This window comes from Schistocerca piceifrons, chromosome 5 (assembly GCF_021461385.2).
Source record: "Schistocerca piceifrons isolate TAMUIC-IGC-003096 chromosome 5, iqSchPice1.1, whole genome shotgun sequence".
In the NCBI taxonomy this organism is placed as follows: domain Eukaryota; kingdom Metazoa; phylum Arthropoda; class Insecta; order Orthoptera; family Acrididae; genus Schistocerca; species Schistocerca piceifrons.
The window spans coordinates 153,014,544-153,032,985 of NC_060142.1; the positions used below are offsets into that span (position 1 = coordinate 153,014,544).

The 18,442-nt window shown below is 41.7% G+C and overlaps 1 protein-coding gene across 1 annotated transcript in view; it reads right to left on the reverse strand.

Moving 5' to 3' along the window:
• Positions 1-18,442, reverse strand: part of LOC124798092 (dedicator of cytokinesis protein 9) — a 340,161-nt gene that overhangs the window by 30,297 nt on the left and 291,422 nt on the right. Inside the window, exon 32 of the mRNA XM_047261335.1 lies at positions 9,689-9,835. Coding sequence (XP_047117291.1) covers positions 9,689-9,835 — 147 coding nt within the window. The remainder of the gene's footprint in view (positions 1-9,688; positions 9,836-18,442) is intronic.

An 18,442-nucleotide genomic window follows, 5' to 3' on the forward strand; every position in this document is an offset into this window, starting at 1 on the left:
GTGAGGTCTTTACCATACAACATGAACAGCAAGAGTCTCAACACGTGTCTGGTACATGCCCATAGTTCCTCCTACATTTCTCAATGACTGTCCATCTAAAACAACATGCTACATCCTCTAAGAGGAACCTCTTCCTTATTAATCTTGAGCAGTCTAAACAGTATGGGCAGTCAGACAGTACATGGCATTAATTTCTAACTACTTCAACTGGAACATCAAACTCCTTTAAGACACTCCCCATCTTTCACACAACACTCTGACTAGGATACCATGACTCAAACACTAGTACATCTCATCATCCAATAGCAGTGACAATTTGTACTGGTAATTTTCAGTATTATGTGCTGCCATAACATTTCCTTTGTCAGCTCAAAAGGCAAACAAGTCCTTGATTTCTCACAGAAGACACTGACTCCATTGTTCCTCTGAGCTAATGTTAGATTTTGATGGTTTAGCATTTCCTAGAAAAAGGCTAAAAGTCAGTATAATATCCTCTGCCTCTATTTCTACATCTATACTCCACAAGCCACCATATGGTGTGCTGCAGGAGGTACTACTTGTATTACTATCCAATCGCTCCTACTCCTTTCCATTCACAAAATATGTGTGGGAAGAATGATTGTCAGTAAACCTCTATATCAGAACTAATTTCTCAGATGTGGTCATTTCGCAAGGCACACATATAAAATGTGCCTGACTCTTCCTGGAACATACTCTCCCAGAATTTCAATATAATACCCTCTGTGATGCACAACATCTCTCTTGTAGCATCTGCCACTAGAGTTTGATGTTCATCTCTGTACCACTCTTGTGCTGAGTAAATGACCCCATGACGAAATTTGCCACTCACTGTTGGATCTTTTCTATCTCTTCTATTACTCCAACCACGAAAGGGCCCCAGATTGGTGAGCAATATTCAAGAATTTGTCAAACATGTGTTTTGTAAGCCATTGCTTCGATGGATGAATTATATTTCCGTAAGGCCCTTCCCATAAATCACAGCATGACACATGAGCTTGCTACTTTTTTTTATGAAGTCATTCCACTTAAGGTTGCTCCAGATGGCCACTCTTAGGTATTTCACAGTAATTCCTGTTTCCAGTGATTCGTCACCAATAGTGTAATTGTACAGTAGTGGACTACTTCTCTTATGTATACACAACATGTCACATTTATTTACTTTCAGACTCAACTGACAGTCCATACACTATTCATCAATCCTCTGCAGGTCTTATTGCAGTTCACTATCTTCTTTTAGGAAACAGCACCATCTACAAACAGATTCATAGAGCTTCCAACATTACTCACTTCATCATTACATACACTGTACACAGTAACGGTCCTATTACACTTGCCTGGGGCACTCGTGATATTACACTTACAACTGACAATTTCATTCCGTAAATATCAATGTGTCGAGTTCTATCTGCAAGGAATTCCTGAACCCAGTCACAAATCTGGTCCAATATTTGGCAAGATTGTACTTTTTCCACAAACCAACAGTGTAGAACCATATCCAATGTCTTCCTGAAGTCAAGGAACATGGCATCAACTTGTGTGCTGATGTTTATAGTGATCTGGATTACACAGATGAACAGAGCAGAGTTTTGTAAGAGCTCTGCTTGCAGAATCCAATTTGATTTTTATATAGATCTTTGTTCTCCAAAAATGTCATAATAAGTGAGCATAGAACATGTTCCATAATTCTACAACAGAATGATGTCACGGATATAGGCCCATAATTAGGTGCATCTGTCTGGTGACCCCACTAGAAAATGGGAATGACCTGTTCATTTCACAGTCACTATGAATCCTTCATTGCTCTCTTTCTGGTATTAGATGACTGTAGTTGATTTTCTATTCTGCAACCATTTATCTCAATGCCTGCCATTTCGGTGTTCATGCAATGATTGAAAGAAGGGACCATATTAAGATCTTTTGTGGTGAAACAGTTTCGGAAGACCAAATTCAGTATTTCAGTCTACTGTCTGTTGTCTTCCATTTCTGTGCTGGTACGGCCACTGAGCACCTGAATGGATGATTTTGATCCAGTTCCTGATTTTCCATTAGACCAAAACTAGTTAACATTTTTAATCAGATTAGTTGGCAAAATTTTATTTTCAAATTCATTAAATGACTTCTTCACTGCTGTCCTTATATGCTCATTTTCACTTCATTCAGCTTTTTTTTTTTAAAGCTAGGTTTTGACTTCATTTAAATTTGTGATGAAGCACTCTTGTCCCAGCAGCACTGTAAAAATGCTAAAGAACTGAGCAGACGTGAATGCCTGCTGCACCATTTTTCTAACAGACACACACTATGCATTATATCCTCTCTTTAGAGTAATGTTATGTGTCTTCCAATTCTCTCATAGTGGAATAACTGTTGCAATTGAGATAAAATTCTCAAGCTTTCATAAAAATTCTTCTCTACCATCATCAGAACTAAAAATTTTTGAATGTCCTGGTAAGCAACCTGTGTCCTAGAGGTGGGCCAAATTGACGAAGGCACAGAATGGTGAGTTAAATAGCCTGCCACAGGGCTGGCTTGCCAAGGCACAATAATGTCAGCAGGCAAGTAGGGCCAGTGATACAGTCAAAATTCTAAAATGCCATTCTTGCCAACCAGTAATTCTCTATTATTTTCCTCTGTTCCCATGCCCTATTAGGTGTGGACCTCCGTGCTCTGTTGGCATTATACAGGGTGTATACGTGGACAGGGAAAAAAACTTCCCTGATTTTTCCCAGTTAAAATAAACTTTCTCCCGGCTGAAAACACACTTTTTCCGTGTTATTAAGTGACGGTATATTTTCCCTCGGAACTGTAAAACTTATCAATCCTTTGAATGGTTATGGTTTTATACACGGGCATAAAATTTCCCGGCACTTTAGAAAACGAAACTCAGGGAAGAAAACTCCTTTTGGAAAGATTTTTGATGTGCAGCAACATGTATGCTGCATATTTCCATATTACAAAAGTGTAAATTCGAATTCCACTAAACACCGTATGTTACTTTCTGAACCATTGTACTCCAGATTGCGATGCGCTTTTGTAAGCCAGTCACAGCTCATGTCACGTGATCCTGCCAGCCGATGACAGCGGATATTCAGACCACAGGACACGTGATGTAGTCAGCTAATAGCAACACTACTGTTAAGCAGCGCGGATACACAAAGAGGAAAAGTTAATGTTTTAAATTAATATACATAGTGTTGCTACAGGAAAAGCAAAGCTTTCACATATAGCATTGGTCAATAAGCTGCAACAGAAGCTAAGCTTTCACATACATCACACAAATGTGCCAGTAAAATTTTAAGCCGAGTCCAGTGACTTGTCCTCAAAGTTTTCCACAAATAAATTAGCTACAGCAGAGGAGAGAGAGCTTCCCGTAGCACTACATCAATTTGCTCATAATAATGACATGAATGATCCTCTGGGCATGAAGTACTTCTAAATGGCTCATCATCAAACGCTCTGTGATTTAAGAAATTCATCGTACATTCTCGCACATAGTTCAAAATGGTAGTCTGAATCTATGGATTTCCCTAGTAGTTATAGCAATGCTGATCATTCGCAAATCCAAACAACAGCATAATCAGACAGCGATTGCCGTTCACTTCGTTCAGCTTTACTCCACTCAGGTTGTATAGCCCGGTTGCCTTTTGCCGGCAGGAAAGTTTTTTATTTCTACAAGCAACAGGGATTCCCCTGACAGACATCACGTACACTATGCACGCATTCAAAAATCAATATATATATATATATATATTTTTTTTTTTTTTTTTTACTATGGCACCAAACTGCTGATGTGATCAGTCCCTAAGCTCACACACTACTTAATCTAACTTAAACTAACTTCCACTAAGGACAACACGCACACCCATGCCCGAGGGAGGATTCGAACCTCCGACGGGGGCAGCCGCGCGAACCGTGACAAGCCGTCTAGATCGCAGAGCTACCCCGCGCGGCTTATGATTCATTCAGAAATCAACTTACAGAGCGTGTTCAAAAACCAAGAGGGATGCGCATCAAAGTGATATGAGTAATCAGTAGACCAACGTGCGCTGGATGCTAGGCGCTTTGTGAAACAAGGTTTTTTCCTCCTCAAGAACATGAATTTGCCCCCCCCCCCCCCCCCCTCCCTCATAGATCCGGGCCCGCTGCGCATGCGTGAATCTGGCAGCTTCGGCGCGGCAATAAAATTTTTCCCAGTAGCATCTAGCTGCGACTGTTTACACAGCCAACAGCCACATTTCTGTAGCCAGAAACGGGAAAAGGTACTACTCATACACCACACAACTGCGCATGTGCATGAGCCCGCTATCACTAAAACGAATCAAACGTAAACAGTTATGACGTCACCCTCGTCGGAGGCAATTTGTTGTTATGAAGCATTGCACTGTCTTCCTAAGGCCTTTGACACATTTTGCTGTTGGCAAACCCTTGTATGAGCACTGTGTTTAGTTGTTGTATTTGCCACATTTCCTTTGCAATTTATGGTTAATTTTCGTTTTGTTTTCTCGTTCACGTTTTATTGTTGCAGTATTATTCTGCAGTAGCGGGATTCAGTAATATTCTTTGTTAGAGTATCGATTCTTACCGGACAAAATTACAAAATTTTGACTGAAACCTAAAACAATGAAAAATTCCCGGAAGTCTAAAAAATTCCCAGGATTTTCCCGGTTTTCTCCCGGATGAAAAAATTTATGGGTTCTTCCCAGATCTCCCGGTTGTCCTGGGTCGTATACACCCTGTTATAGCAATACAATCAAATATCAGCCGCATCTTTTATAGTTGAATCCAAATATGTATTCGTCTGGCCAATATCATTGTCTCCTCAAATAGTATTCTGCAATTATTCTCTAGATAATGTTCTGCCATGGCTGAAATGTCCATGTTGCTTTATTTTATACCACACTTGTGTTCAGCACAACATTCAGTGACAGTGTGGATGGTTTGTCCACCATAAACACTGCCACATTCATAGGGACTACTGCACACAGCTGGCATTTCTAATTCCGAGTATGAATGGCAATGAATGCTGTCACAAGATCAAGAATTTTGTCTCACTTGAAGGAATTTAAAAGCAGAGAACATTTTATCCAGTAATGCTGCCATGAAAGACTCAAGAGGACACAAAAGACCTGTTGCTTGAAACTAGATCACATACTGCTGAACAAAGAAATAGTTACAAATGCTAAAAGGACTGTCACAGATAGATACTGGAATGTTAATCTCCTGTTCTGTCTGATAATGCATATGACCATCACATCATCATGATCTGGCATTACTGACAGCAGGATGCATTATTATCACTAGTGATCCAAACAAAAAGAGTGTCTCAAGGTTTGGGGTGGCATCATCTTTTGTAAGGGGAAGGACACAACATAGCAGTGGCCACAGTGACTTTACTCCCTTTGCTGCACAGACAATTCCTCAATCCTATGGATTGTATAAGAAAGTGACACTATTTCTGAACCAATTAATTACTTGTTTAAACAATGGAAAATAAAGGATGGAATAATGGCAATATCATGAAAAGGCTAGATTGTTACACATCATACAGCAGAAATGTAGAGTCACAGACATACACAACAAAAAGAGTACTAAACAAGTAAGCTTTCAGCCAGAAGCCTTCATCTGAATTAGACAACATACACACACATTCATGCAAATGTGGCTCACACACGAGATCACTGTCTCTCACTGCTGAGGCCAGACTGCAAGCAACCACCCTCTTTCCACCTCACCCCTGTATGCTCCCATGAACAGCACTTCACCTTCCCCCACCAGTGCCCTGCTCTGCCTCTCCCCCTCCCTACTCCTTACTCCCATCAGCCAGGTTGCTCCTCCCATCATGCGCAGTTGGCTCACAGTCTTACCTTGGCAGCCAGTGTGTGTGTGTGTGTGTGTGTGTGTGTGTGTGTGTGTGTGTGTGTGTGTGGTGGGGGGGAGCAGCGGTTAAGAAGAAGGCCTTCTGGCTGAAAGCTTACTTGTTTAGTAGTCTTCTTGTTGCACCTATCTGCAACTCAGAATCTCTGATGTATGGTAAGTAGCAATCTATCTTTTCATAACACTGTAATTACTTGTTTAGACACTGTGGGATGATACTAAAGGATCTGTACTTGGAGCTCCATACATAATGATGGACTGCATGTGGTTAATCATTGACAGAAGAATGAGTACCCCTGCTCTGTTAACAGAAGTGGTGAACGATGAGCCATACCTTGGCTGGAATGGTTTAATAAGGGGCATTCAAAAAGAAACGATCCAGAGGCATAATTATAGAAACCACTACCTGCATGTTAGAAGTATTGACCCTAGCTGTTGAGATACTTATCCCACTGTGACACAAGGCAGTGAATGGCTGTCTCATAAAATTCCTGGGGCTGCGATGTTAATCAGTTCGGCACGTACAGCTGGATGTCGTCATATGAGGTGAAACAATTGCCACTTGGTGCCTTCTTAAGGGGACCAAAAGATGGTCCCCTTCTGATTCTCTTCCTGCAGCACGGGACAACAGTGAATGCCCAGTGTTATTCGCAAACCTTGACCACCCTTCGCCAAGCAATCAAATCAAAACTACAAGGCAATTTTACCCTTGCTCCACGACAATGCGAAGCGTCATATAGTTAACACAGTCACAGCACTCTTGCAGAAATTCAAATGGGAGGTTCTCACCCACCCTCTACACAGTCCGGACCTCTCTCCCTGTGATTAAGCCATTTTTGGTCCCCTTAAAAAAGCTCTGAGAGACAAATGATCCACCTTGGACGATGACATCCAGCTTTATCTGCTGAATTGGTTAGCATCGCAGCCCCAGGAATTTTATGAGACAGCCATTCACCGCCTTGTGTCACATTGGGACAAGTGTCTCAACAGCCAAGGCCAATACTTCTTACATACAGGTAGTGGTTTCTGTAATTATGCCTCCGGCTCATTTCTTTTTGAATGCCCCATATATAAAAAATTGCATGTGGTTCACATATTCAGTAATGCGTAATTAACATATTTCAGCAACAATTTCACAATTGTTGGTCATGGATTTTTCACTCTGACATCTGCTGTTTCTGGTCGAAGTTATTTTGTACAAATATTTCATTATCCCCCCTGCCCATCCTTCTTATATGACCTCATTATCTACACACCATCATTTGAATGCTCCTATATTTATACTTAATTTTGCCCATCAAGATAAACCAATCTTCTCAATCTCTTCTCTTTGTACTCATACCGCAGTCAATTTTATAACTGGTTAACATCTTGTTCATTTTCACTATGTTCTCCCTGTGGTTCCTGATTTAGATCATTGCACAACATCAAAATGATAAATATCAAAATGAGTGACCACGGAATAGAAAAGCAACTAAAATTTCTCAACACAAAAAATGCCATTGGACCTGATATAATACTAGTACAATTCAACATATAGTATGTAAAGAAACTTGCTTGTTCTCTAGCAACAGTGTACTCTAGGTCACTGGAGGAGTGATGCATTCCTAGTGATGAAAAATGTGCTGATCATTCTCATTTTCAAGAAGGGTCACCTATCAGATGCACAAAAGCACAAAACTACAGGTTTGTATATCTGGAGGTGTGCTGTAGAATTTTGGAACGCTTTTTATGATAGCATATTATGAAATTTACAGAGACCGAAAATCTCTTCTTCAGTGATCAACACAGATTCTGAAAACAATGTTTATGTGAAACTCAATTCATTCCATTTGTCGCAGAAACCCACAAAGCAGTACACACCAACGCCCATGTTACTTGACTTCCAGAAGCCATGCCACCTAATGAACAAAGTAAGATTGTTATGGAAAATCAGAACAGCTGTGTGACTGGGCTGAAGACTTTCTCGCAAATAGAACACAGTATATACTTCTCAATAGTAAGAAATTTTCAGACATGGAAATAACTTTAGGTCTTATAGGACCATTAATTTCCATAATATACCAGGTGATCAAAAAGTCAGTATAAATTTAAGAGCTGAATAAATCACGGAATAATGTAGATAGAGAGGTACAAATTGAGACACATGTTTGGAATGACATGGGGTTTTATTAGAACCCAAAAAACAGAAGTTCAAAAACGTCCGACAGATGGCACTTCATCTAATCAGAATAGCAATAATTAGCATAACAAAGTAAGACAAAGCAAAGATGATGTTCTTTACAGGAAATGCTCACTATGTCCACCATCATTCCTCAACAACAGCTGTAGTCGGGGAATAATGTTGTGAACAGCACTGTAAAGCATGTCCGGAGTTATGGTGAGGCATTGGCGTCGGATGTTGTCTTTCAGCATCCCTGGAGATGTCGGTTGATCACGATACACTTGCGACTTCAGGTAACCCCAAAGCCAATAATCGCTCGGACTTAGGTCTGGGGACCTGGGAGGCCAAGCATGACGAAAGTGGCAGCTGAGCACACAATCATCACCACACGACGCGCGCAGGAGATCTTTCACGCACCATCTGTCAGACATTTTGTGAACTTTTTTATTTTATTTTTTGTTCTAATAAAACCCCGTGTCATTCCAAGCACGTGTATCAATTTTTACCTCTCTATCTACATTATTCTGTGGTTTATTAAGTTTTCAATTTATACTGATTTTTGATCACCCTGTATATAAATGACCAAGTGGACAACGTTGGAAACTACATGAGGCTTTTTGCGAATTATACTATTATATATAGAGAAATCCAAGTGCTTGAAAAAGGTACTGAAGACCTGCAGGGGATTAAAGTTTTGTTCCTACTGTATGATTACGTCACTGCAGAACTATCACAGGAATTAGTCACATCCATTAAATATCTAAGAGCAACTGAGTGTATTGATTTGAAACTGAACATCTATAAAATATCTAGGAGTATGCATAAGGGTGATTTAAAGTGAAACAAACACATAAAATCAACTGCAGGTACGGCAGATGACAGACTGAAGTTAATTGGAAGAATCATCAGGAAGTGCAATCCACCCAGACAGGTGGTAGCTTCCGAAATCCTTGTTCAACCAATACTTGAATATTGCTCATTAGTCTAATATCTTGTATCGCATACGCTCAATGGATACGATAAAGAATATCTAAAGAAGGGTTGCGCATTTCATTACAGGTCCATTTAGCAAGTGTGAAAGTGTAATGGAGAATCTCAGGTGACTCCAGTGGCAGATGCTGCAAGAGAGGTGTCCTGTATCAGAGTGTAGTTTACTGTTAAAATTCCATGAGTGTACATTTCTAGAAGAATCAACCAATATACTTCTTCTTCCTATGTACAGGTATGTCTCATGAAAAAAAAAATGTGAATGTAAAGTCAGAGAGATCTGAACTCACATGGAGGCTTACCAACAATTAATCTCCCTGTGGAGCACTAGTGACTCAAACAACACATTAGTGACCCAAACAGGAAAAGAGGAAAGTGACAATGGTACAAAAAGTATCCTCCACCACACACTGTAAAGTGACTCACAGAATTTAGATGCAGATGTATTCCACTGGTCTCCTTTAAGGTGTTATTCTGGGGTCCTGCTCTAAAGCAGCACACAGTCTCAGTTTTTTAATTACATTCAAGGTAATTTTTCTTGTTTTGCAAGTTATAAAATTTGTAACATAACCATATTTTTATACATCAATACTTTTTCATATTTTAAGACTATTTTTTTCATTTGTCTTCAAGATCAACACTTACCGGAGCAGAATCCATTATAATTTTGACAACTTCATGACCAAATTTGTCACTGTACAACTTTTTAAGCCTTTCAGATATTTCAGAAAGAGACGTCAGTTTTGGCTCCTTATATATATACTCATTTCCATGCTCTTCTTCAAAATATGCCTTAAAATTGAACAAAAAGCAGTATGTAAATACTGACTGTATTTAATATTTATATTTAATTAATATTACTTAATATTTCTGTAGACACGTAAACTGAACACAATGAATTAAATATAATTTTAACAAAATTTAAAGAGTCACCTCAAAATTGTAATCTCCACATACTGATAATGGTTGATAAGAAAGTAACAGTATATGATACAGAAAACTGTGACAATAATACACAAAAGTAAACACACATCCACATTTAATCACTCAATAAACAAAGACCTAATTTTCTGTGAAGAAATACAAGTACGTACCTGAAAAGACCATAGCAAGAGTATGACTAATTGTATGAGACTGTGTTTTGTATCTGTCTAAAATCAGTTAGTCTTCACTGATGATATAATGGTATGGGATGAGAGTGAAGCGGTAGTACAAGTTAAACAAGATTGCTGGATAAAATACTTACATGGACAGGTATCAAAATCAGCAAAACCGAGACACTATGATTAGTAAATAATTTAGGAGTTACAGGAGATCATGCAAGGAGCAGCAGAAGTGTTAATCGCCAATAGGCAACACACAAATGAGAATGAAAGTTTGCTGGTGTTTGGAAGCAGTTCTCCAACAAGCTGCAGTGCGCAAACGCGCGCGCGCACGCACGCACGCACACACACACACACACACACACACACACACACACACACACACACACACACACAAAGGTAAGTCTTGCTACACTGTCTCAAATAAACACACATTGCTGGAGTTAAGAGTTCAGGAAGTGGACTATGGTGGCCAGGGGATTGTGTCAGACAGGGTTGACAGAGGGAGAAATAGACATGAAGAAGGGTAGGAGTTGGGCAGCTGGTGACTCGAAGGGCAGCAGTAGGTGTGATAGCTAGGAATGTGGGAGGGAAGGGTGGCAGATGCATGGACTGGGCACGTCATACATGAGTGCTGAAGCCAGTGAAGTGAGGAGGTGGTGTGGATTGGGATGAGGGGGTGGGGTGGGGTGACATGACATGACAGAGGAAGGGAGTATCATTCAGTAGAGGATGTGTGGACAGTGGGTTAGTGGGGATTGAGCACAGGAGGATTACGGTGTGAAAGATATGTTACAAAGGTAACTTACATCTTTATGGTACAAAAAGGAAGTGCCGAGTGGTGAATTGGGCAGGTCTTGCAATTGGGTCTTTTGCAATAATATGACGTGTTTAGCAAGGGGGTTGGGAGTGTGAGCGGTGTAGGGATGGACGAGGATGTTGTGTAGGTTAGGTGGGCAATGTAATGCCACTTTGGAGGGGTGGAATGAACTTGGGTAGAATGTTCTCCATTCCTTGGCAAAGAATGAGATTCAGTTACTCCAATCTGGGCTTATATTAGGTGGCTGGAGGATTAGTGATGTGTGATCATATGGCACTGGAAAACTGTTTGAGAACGAGGTTTGGGGGCTAGTGCTTGAATGTGAAGGCACTTGAGAGACCTTCAACATACTGGGCAAAAGCTCTCTTGTACAGGGTTATTACAAATGACTGAAGTGATTTCACTGCTCTACACTAACTTTATTATTTGAGATATTTTCACAATGCTTTGCACACACATACAAAAACTCAAAAAGTTTTTTTAGGCATTCACAAATGTTCGATATGTGCCCCTTTAGTGACATCAAGCCGATAATCAAGTTCCTCCTACACTCGGCGCAGCATTTCCCCATCAATGAGTTCGAAAGCATCGTTGATGCGAGCTCGCAGTTCTGGCACGTTTCTTGGTAGAGGAGGTTTAAACACTGAATCTTTCACATAACCCCACAGAAAGAAATCGCATGGGGTTAAGTCGGGAGAGCGTGGAGGCCATGACATGAATTGCTGATCATGATCTCCACCACGACCGATCCATCGGTTTTCCAATCTCCTGTTTAAGAAATGCCGAACATCATGATGGAAGTGCGGTGGACCACCATCCTGTTGAAAGATGAAGTCGGCACTGTCGGTCTCCAGTTGTGGCATGAGCCAATTTCCCAGCATGTCCAGATACATGTGTCCTGTAACGTTTTTTTCGCAGAAGAAAAAGGGGCCGTAAACTTTAAACCGTGAGATTGCACAAAACACGTTAACTTTTGGTGAACTGCAAATTTGCTGCACGAATGCGTCAGGATTCTCTACCGCCCAGATTCGCACATTGTGTCTGTTCACTTCACCATTAAGAAAAAAATGTTGCTTCATCACTGAAAACAAGTTTCGCACTGAACGCATCCTCTTCCATGAGCTGTTGCAACCGCGCCGAAAATTCAAAGCGTTTGACTTTGTCATCGAGTGTCAGGGCTTGTAGCAATTGTAAACGGTAAGGCTTCTGCTTTAGCCTTTTCCGTAAGATTTTCCAAACCGTTGGCTGTGGTACGTTTAGCTCCCTGCTTGCTTTATTCGTCGACTTCCGCGAGCAACGCGCGAAATTGCCCGCACGCGTTCAACCATTTCTTCGCTCACTGCAGGCCGACCCGTTCATTTCCCCTTACAGAAGCATCCAGAAGCTTTAAACTGCGCATATCATCGCCGAATGGAGTTAGCAGTTGGTGGATCTTTGTTGAACTTCGTCCTGAAGTGTCGTTGCACTGTTATGACTGACTGATGTGAGTGCATTTCAAGCACAACATACGCTTTCTCGGCTCCTGTTGCCATTTTGTCTCAGTGCGCTCTGGCGGCAGAAACCTGAAGTGCGGCTTCAGCCGAACAAAACTTTATGAGTTTTTCTACGTATCTGTAGTGTGTCGTGACCATATGTCAATGAATGGAGCTACAGTGAATTTATGAAATCGCTTCAATCATTTGTAATAGCCCTGTATATCCAAATACACAGCCCATGAGTGGTCAGGTTGTATGGATATGACTGTCTGGTGTGGAAGGGGTGACAGGTATCAAAATGCAGGTACTGCTGGTGTTACGTGGGTTTAATATGGACAGAGGTGGAGAAGGTATCATCAAAGAGGTGGAGGTCAACATCCAGGAAACTGGCAAGTTGGGTTTGTGGTGTATGCAAGGCTGCAACCCTACATACTCGTCACCACACTTACATATATGCTCCGCGGACCAGATACGGCCCCTGTCGCACCTTGGAGGTTGTTTGTCAACAGAAAAGTTGCCGAGTCATTTACTGCAATACATCTATTCGCATTCACATGTTCGTCTGACACCGCACCTGTATTCTTTCACACAGTTCAGCCCCTTGACAGCCGGCTATTCTCTAGGCTCCAAGCCGACCATCAGCCGCCTCAACTTTCCACTATGGACCCTATGCCTGCTGCTGATATTGCCTGCCAGATAGAGCCTTTTTGCTCTTGTTGTGAGCACCACATGGCATTGGACTTCCGTTTGCCACACCCAAGAGCACTGTTTTACATATCTGGCATTTTGACTGCGCACGGGCTCACAGTCTCATGGGTCCATGTAATTATGGCACCTGTCCACTAATCAGTCAAGTGTCTCTGAGCTTCTAGCCTTGTGGAACTATGTCACTACTTCTCTATGGCAACCCACCCACCCCCCTCCACCACTGTTACAGTCATGGAATTCATCATAATGAGAAACTCTTAGGCATCATCAAGGATCGACATTTCAGTTGTAATTAAGCCAAGTGGACATTCGTCCTCAGATGCTGTACTGAGTTTAGTTCTTGGTTAATAAGCAAACAGTTGTTTTTTCGTGTGCATATTAATCACTATCATGGTTCACTGATTGCTTATTGGATACTTCAGCTGGCTATGAGGAGAATTGGCTTCCCCTGTGTTTTAGTGTTTCTAACTGTGTATTAGTTCATTTCACTGGAGAGGGATTTTGTTTTCAAAATTATGGATTTTTGTTTTTATATTGACGCTTATTGTGTTGTAATAGTCAATATTCAATGGTGCTAGTCACGATCTGTGCAAACAAGTACCACGTGAGGACTGTTCTTTCCTTCGGTTCTGTAGTTGAGTGTCAATTTGGTTATCTCCAGTTTTATAGGCATTCATTTTGCAAATAATGTCCAAGTTTGCCAGTAGCTGCAAGTCTGTGAAACTTGTTTCTTGTAGTAATTCTCTTCTCTGCACAGTTCAGGTGGTCTGCTCATGTGTTGCTGAAATGTGAATTTTTTTAACTGATGCTGCTGCTCTACATTGTTTTCAGTGTTTCTTTGGAGAATTTTTCATACTTCGTGATGTTCCGATTCAATTTCACTGCAGTAGTCTGAGGTCTTTTGCAATTATCATGTCTGTCCAATCGTCAGAGCTGTTTTTGACTCAAATAATTCAGTAACAGTGGATTCCGAAACTGTTGCAGAGTGAAACTCAGCTCAGTTAGGTGCTAACTACGGTGGCAGTGCCTTGGCAAGCTACTCTCACATCTGCCGAAGTTCGACAACCAGGAAGTAGACTGGGCCATATACCATCAACAATCGGAGATGCATTTCATGGCATACAGCACACAACATACGCAGTGAAGTGCTCGTTTCATTGCATGTGCGGGTGCTTTTTTTATTTTGTTAGTTTTTGTCAAACTCTTGTGCAGAGGACATGGACTATGACTTACTAGTGAAACAGTCAGATGCACATTTTTGTAGTGACAGATGCCTCCAGTCATGCCAAGCATGTACCAGTTTCTTGATTAGTGAAGGACCGTCTTCCTCACAGTGTTTAAGTGAGCATGATCATGATTAGTGTCCAGATTGGGTGTCCAAGAGTTGTGTGTGGACCACCTCTGGTCAGGTTGTTTGCAATGTTGTCATGACATGTGGCACTCTGTTTCTTGTTCCCACAGTTCTCTCATGGAAGTCTCTCTGCTATTCGCCCAGCCCTCGCACATGATGCCATAAGATGCCGACCCTCTTGTCTGAACCCTTTTGATGCCACGCTGGCACTTCTGCTCTTGCCTGCCCTTTTGATGATGGTGCCAGCCTTTTCGTCAATCCAGTTGTCGCTGACCCTGTCATGGTAAGCCCCCCTGTCTTTGTCAGCCCTGTCGACAACACTAATCAGCCTTCTCATCAGTCCAGTTGTTGCTGGCCCTGTGGTGGCCGCCACTGATACCACTGTCGACAGTGATACCAGCTCGCTTGTCACTGTGATCAACAGCAGCCCTGCCAAGGCCAGGCTTCTCGACAATGACTACTGCGACTGGTCTGGTCGTCCCCGATGGCACCACCTAGGCTGCACCAGCAGCCACTCTGAACATTACTGCCGACCCCACTGTGGATCTCATCATCCTCGCTGGCACCGCCAACCCCGCCAAGCATTCTTCCGGACCTTGGGTTGCACCTTCATCGAAATTTCCCTGCAAACTCTCCCTATGACAGGCTTTCTCCATCACATGCAGTGGCCAGCTGCTATTCCCCTATGCAGACACGAGGTGTTTGTTTTGTCGGGATCATTTTCTTGTGTTGTTCAGTGGTTTAGTTCAGTATATTCACACAAATTGCAATGCACTTTTGGAAGTTCTTGTGAAACTGATGTTATGTGCTTTTTCTATTCTTGTGTATCACGTGTCAATGGCTATGGAACACATGTTCAGCAGTCTTGTTCATTGTATCTTGCATTCTTATTCAGAGGTTTGTGCACTTCCAATGGTTCTTTCTGTGCACAGGGTTTTGTGTATGTTCAATGTGGCATGCAAGATTGTGTTACAGTAATCAGTAACTTGTTAGCAACATACTTCCAACTCCAAACCCACCACCTCGTTCGTCATACACCTCCTCGACTATAAGGGTGTTCTGGAAAGATATGCCTCCTAAATTTCTCTTTCTCTTCTAAATATTGGTTGAGGTTCATGTGCCATGCATATTACTTGGTCAACTTTCCCACTCTGTTGATGCAATCCTATGCCACCAGATGGCTATGAACTGTAGCATGCGGCATGGCAGTGTGTAACGTAACTATGTTGGTGTGTGAGAAATATGATGCTGTAATTGACTTTCTAACCACAGAAAACCTGTGTACAATCAAAATCCATAGAAGGATGAAAGCTGTGTGCAGTGATGATTGTACCAACATTGGTAATATGCAACACTGGGTTGTTCATGCTTGTAATGAAGGAAATGGCGGTACTAACCTCAATTAGGGTGACAGAGCTTGAAGTGGAAACCTGCATATTGAAACTAACAAGACTCACTGGTATCGGGCTAATGAACCCATCAGAGAAAATTGTCAGATAGCCCTCAGGTCAGTGTGGCATATCACAAGAGCACGTGCAGGTTATCACTGCAGAACTGCAGTGCAGAAAATTGTGTGCACAGTGGGTGCCTCGAACGCTCACTCCTGACATGAAACAGAGGGGATTTGACATCTGTCAAAAATTTTTTGCATTTTGAGTGTGAAGGCAATGGGTTCCTTAATAATACTGCAACTGGTGGTGAAAGCTGGGTTCCCCATTTTGACCCCAGAATCAAGAGAGCATCAATGGAGTTCCACCAAAAAGGATCACCGATACACAAAAGATTTCCAAGACCATGACATCCGCAGGAAAATTCGTGCTTGCAGCATTTTTGGATGTTCAAGGTGTGGTGCATTTGGAACTCATGTCTAAATGCACCACCATAAACTCTACAAGATATTGTGAGACCCTCAGACAACTGAAAGCAAGAATTCAAGGAGTTCCTCCACATATGGAGCAACCTCTCATTCAGCACGACAATGCAAGACCACGCACAAGCACTGCAACACCTGACACGTACGGTTCCCTGTCATCAAGCATCTTCCATAAAATTCCAACTTGGCCCTATCGAATTTTCATCTGTTTCCGAGACTTAAATAACAGATTTGAGGACATCACTTTGATAGTTATGAAGTGCTGCAAGCAGAGGTGAGGCTGTGGCTGCATCAACACAGACTAACATTCTACAGTAACAGTGTCGACAAACTGATCTCTCATTCGGAGAAATGTGTTCATCTCCAGTGTGACTATGTTGAGAAATAAATATATTGAAAGGAGGAATAAAGCTTTAGAATGTTAGTAGAGCTTGTTTATTTAAAAAGCTTTGAGAGTTTTCACATAAAAAATTTGGAGGCATAACTTTTCAGCATGCTCTCGTACATCCTCACACACAATTACTTTTCCTTTTAGAGGAAAGCATGTACATAAATCTGTGGCACAGGCATGGACACACCCACACAGCTCCCTCCTATACATATTTTTTTATGGGCCATCTAGAGGAAACATGCATAACCTCTCAAAACCTAAACCTCATCTGGTTCAGGTTCACTCCCATCTGCACAGTTCAGAAAAGCTGGTGGTGGAGGGAAGGAACCAGGCGGCTTGGATGGTGAAGCTGCCATTGAAACCAAGGGTGTTAATATTCAGCTGCATGTTGTGCCACAGGGTGATTTTGCTCTTGGCCACAGTTTGACGGTGGCCGTTGATCCTGGTAGACAGCTGGTTAGTAGTCATACCAATATAAAAAACTGTACAATGATTATAGCAGAGGTGGTAAATGAAATGGCTGCTTTCACAGGTGGCCCATCCCCTGATAGTGTAGGATAAACCTGTGACAGGGCTGGAATAGGCAGTGCTGGGTGGGTGGACTGGGCAGGTTTTACACCTGGCTCTTCCACAGGGATATGGTCCTTGTGGCAAGGGGTTGGGATTGGAAGTGGCATAGGGATGGACTAGGATGTTGTTGAGGTTGCATGGGTGACAGAACACCACTTTAGCATGGATGCGAAGTATCATGGGTAGGATGAACCTCATTTCAGACATGATAATAGATAATCAAAGTAAAGGAAATGGGAATGATTCAGAAATACACAAAATAGCTGCTGATGGTTGCGAGAGGAGCTGGGTAAGTGATAAGATACATAAAGACGCCTAAAAAATAGTTAAAGGCATGCAGAAATATGTACAGACACACAAAAATATGCACAGTTACGTGGAAGTACACACAAATATGTAAAAATATGCAAAATACGTGAACCACATGAAACCATGTAAAAATATGGACAAATACGTTAAAAACATACAGAAATGTGGGTGAAAATGAATGAGAGGTGTGTGTGTGTGTGTGTGTGTGTGTGTGTGTGCGCGCGCGCATGTTGTGACAAAAAGCATTAGGATGAAGGATGAAGTGGGATCAATATGAAAAATACAATTATTAATATCAGAGGAAAGAAAATGGGGCATTAGATGCTGCATCAACAATCCACATGGTCACGAGGTCTGTGTTGTGTGCAGATGAATGCTGATACAGTGTTGCTCGAAAGTAGATGCAGTTTGTAATGTGGTGAATAAATGCAGGAAAGAAGGGAACGAACAAAACCTGACAAGAGTTATGCTGTAGAGAAGAGTTACAAAGAAAATATCACAAGGTTGTAGGATGGAGAAAAGCCGTTTGGCAAAAATCAACAGTGGAAAATCCAGGTAGAAATATCAACAATATAGGAAAAGACAGATTGCTACTTACCACAAAGAATACACGTCAAGTTCCAGACAGGCACAATTAAAAGACACTTACACTAAGCTTTCAGCCACAGCCTTCATCAGTAAGACACACACAAAGCAAGCACACCACACACACACACACACACACACACACACACACACACACACACACAGGGGCTGTGTACAGATTGGGGATGTGTACAGGCACTGATGACGGTGCAGT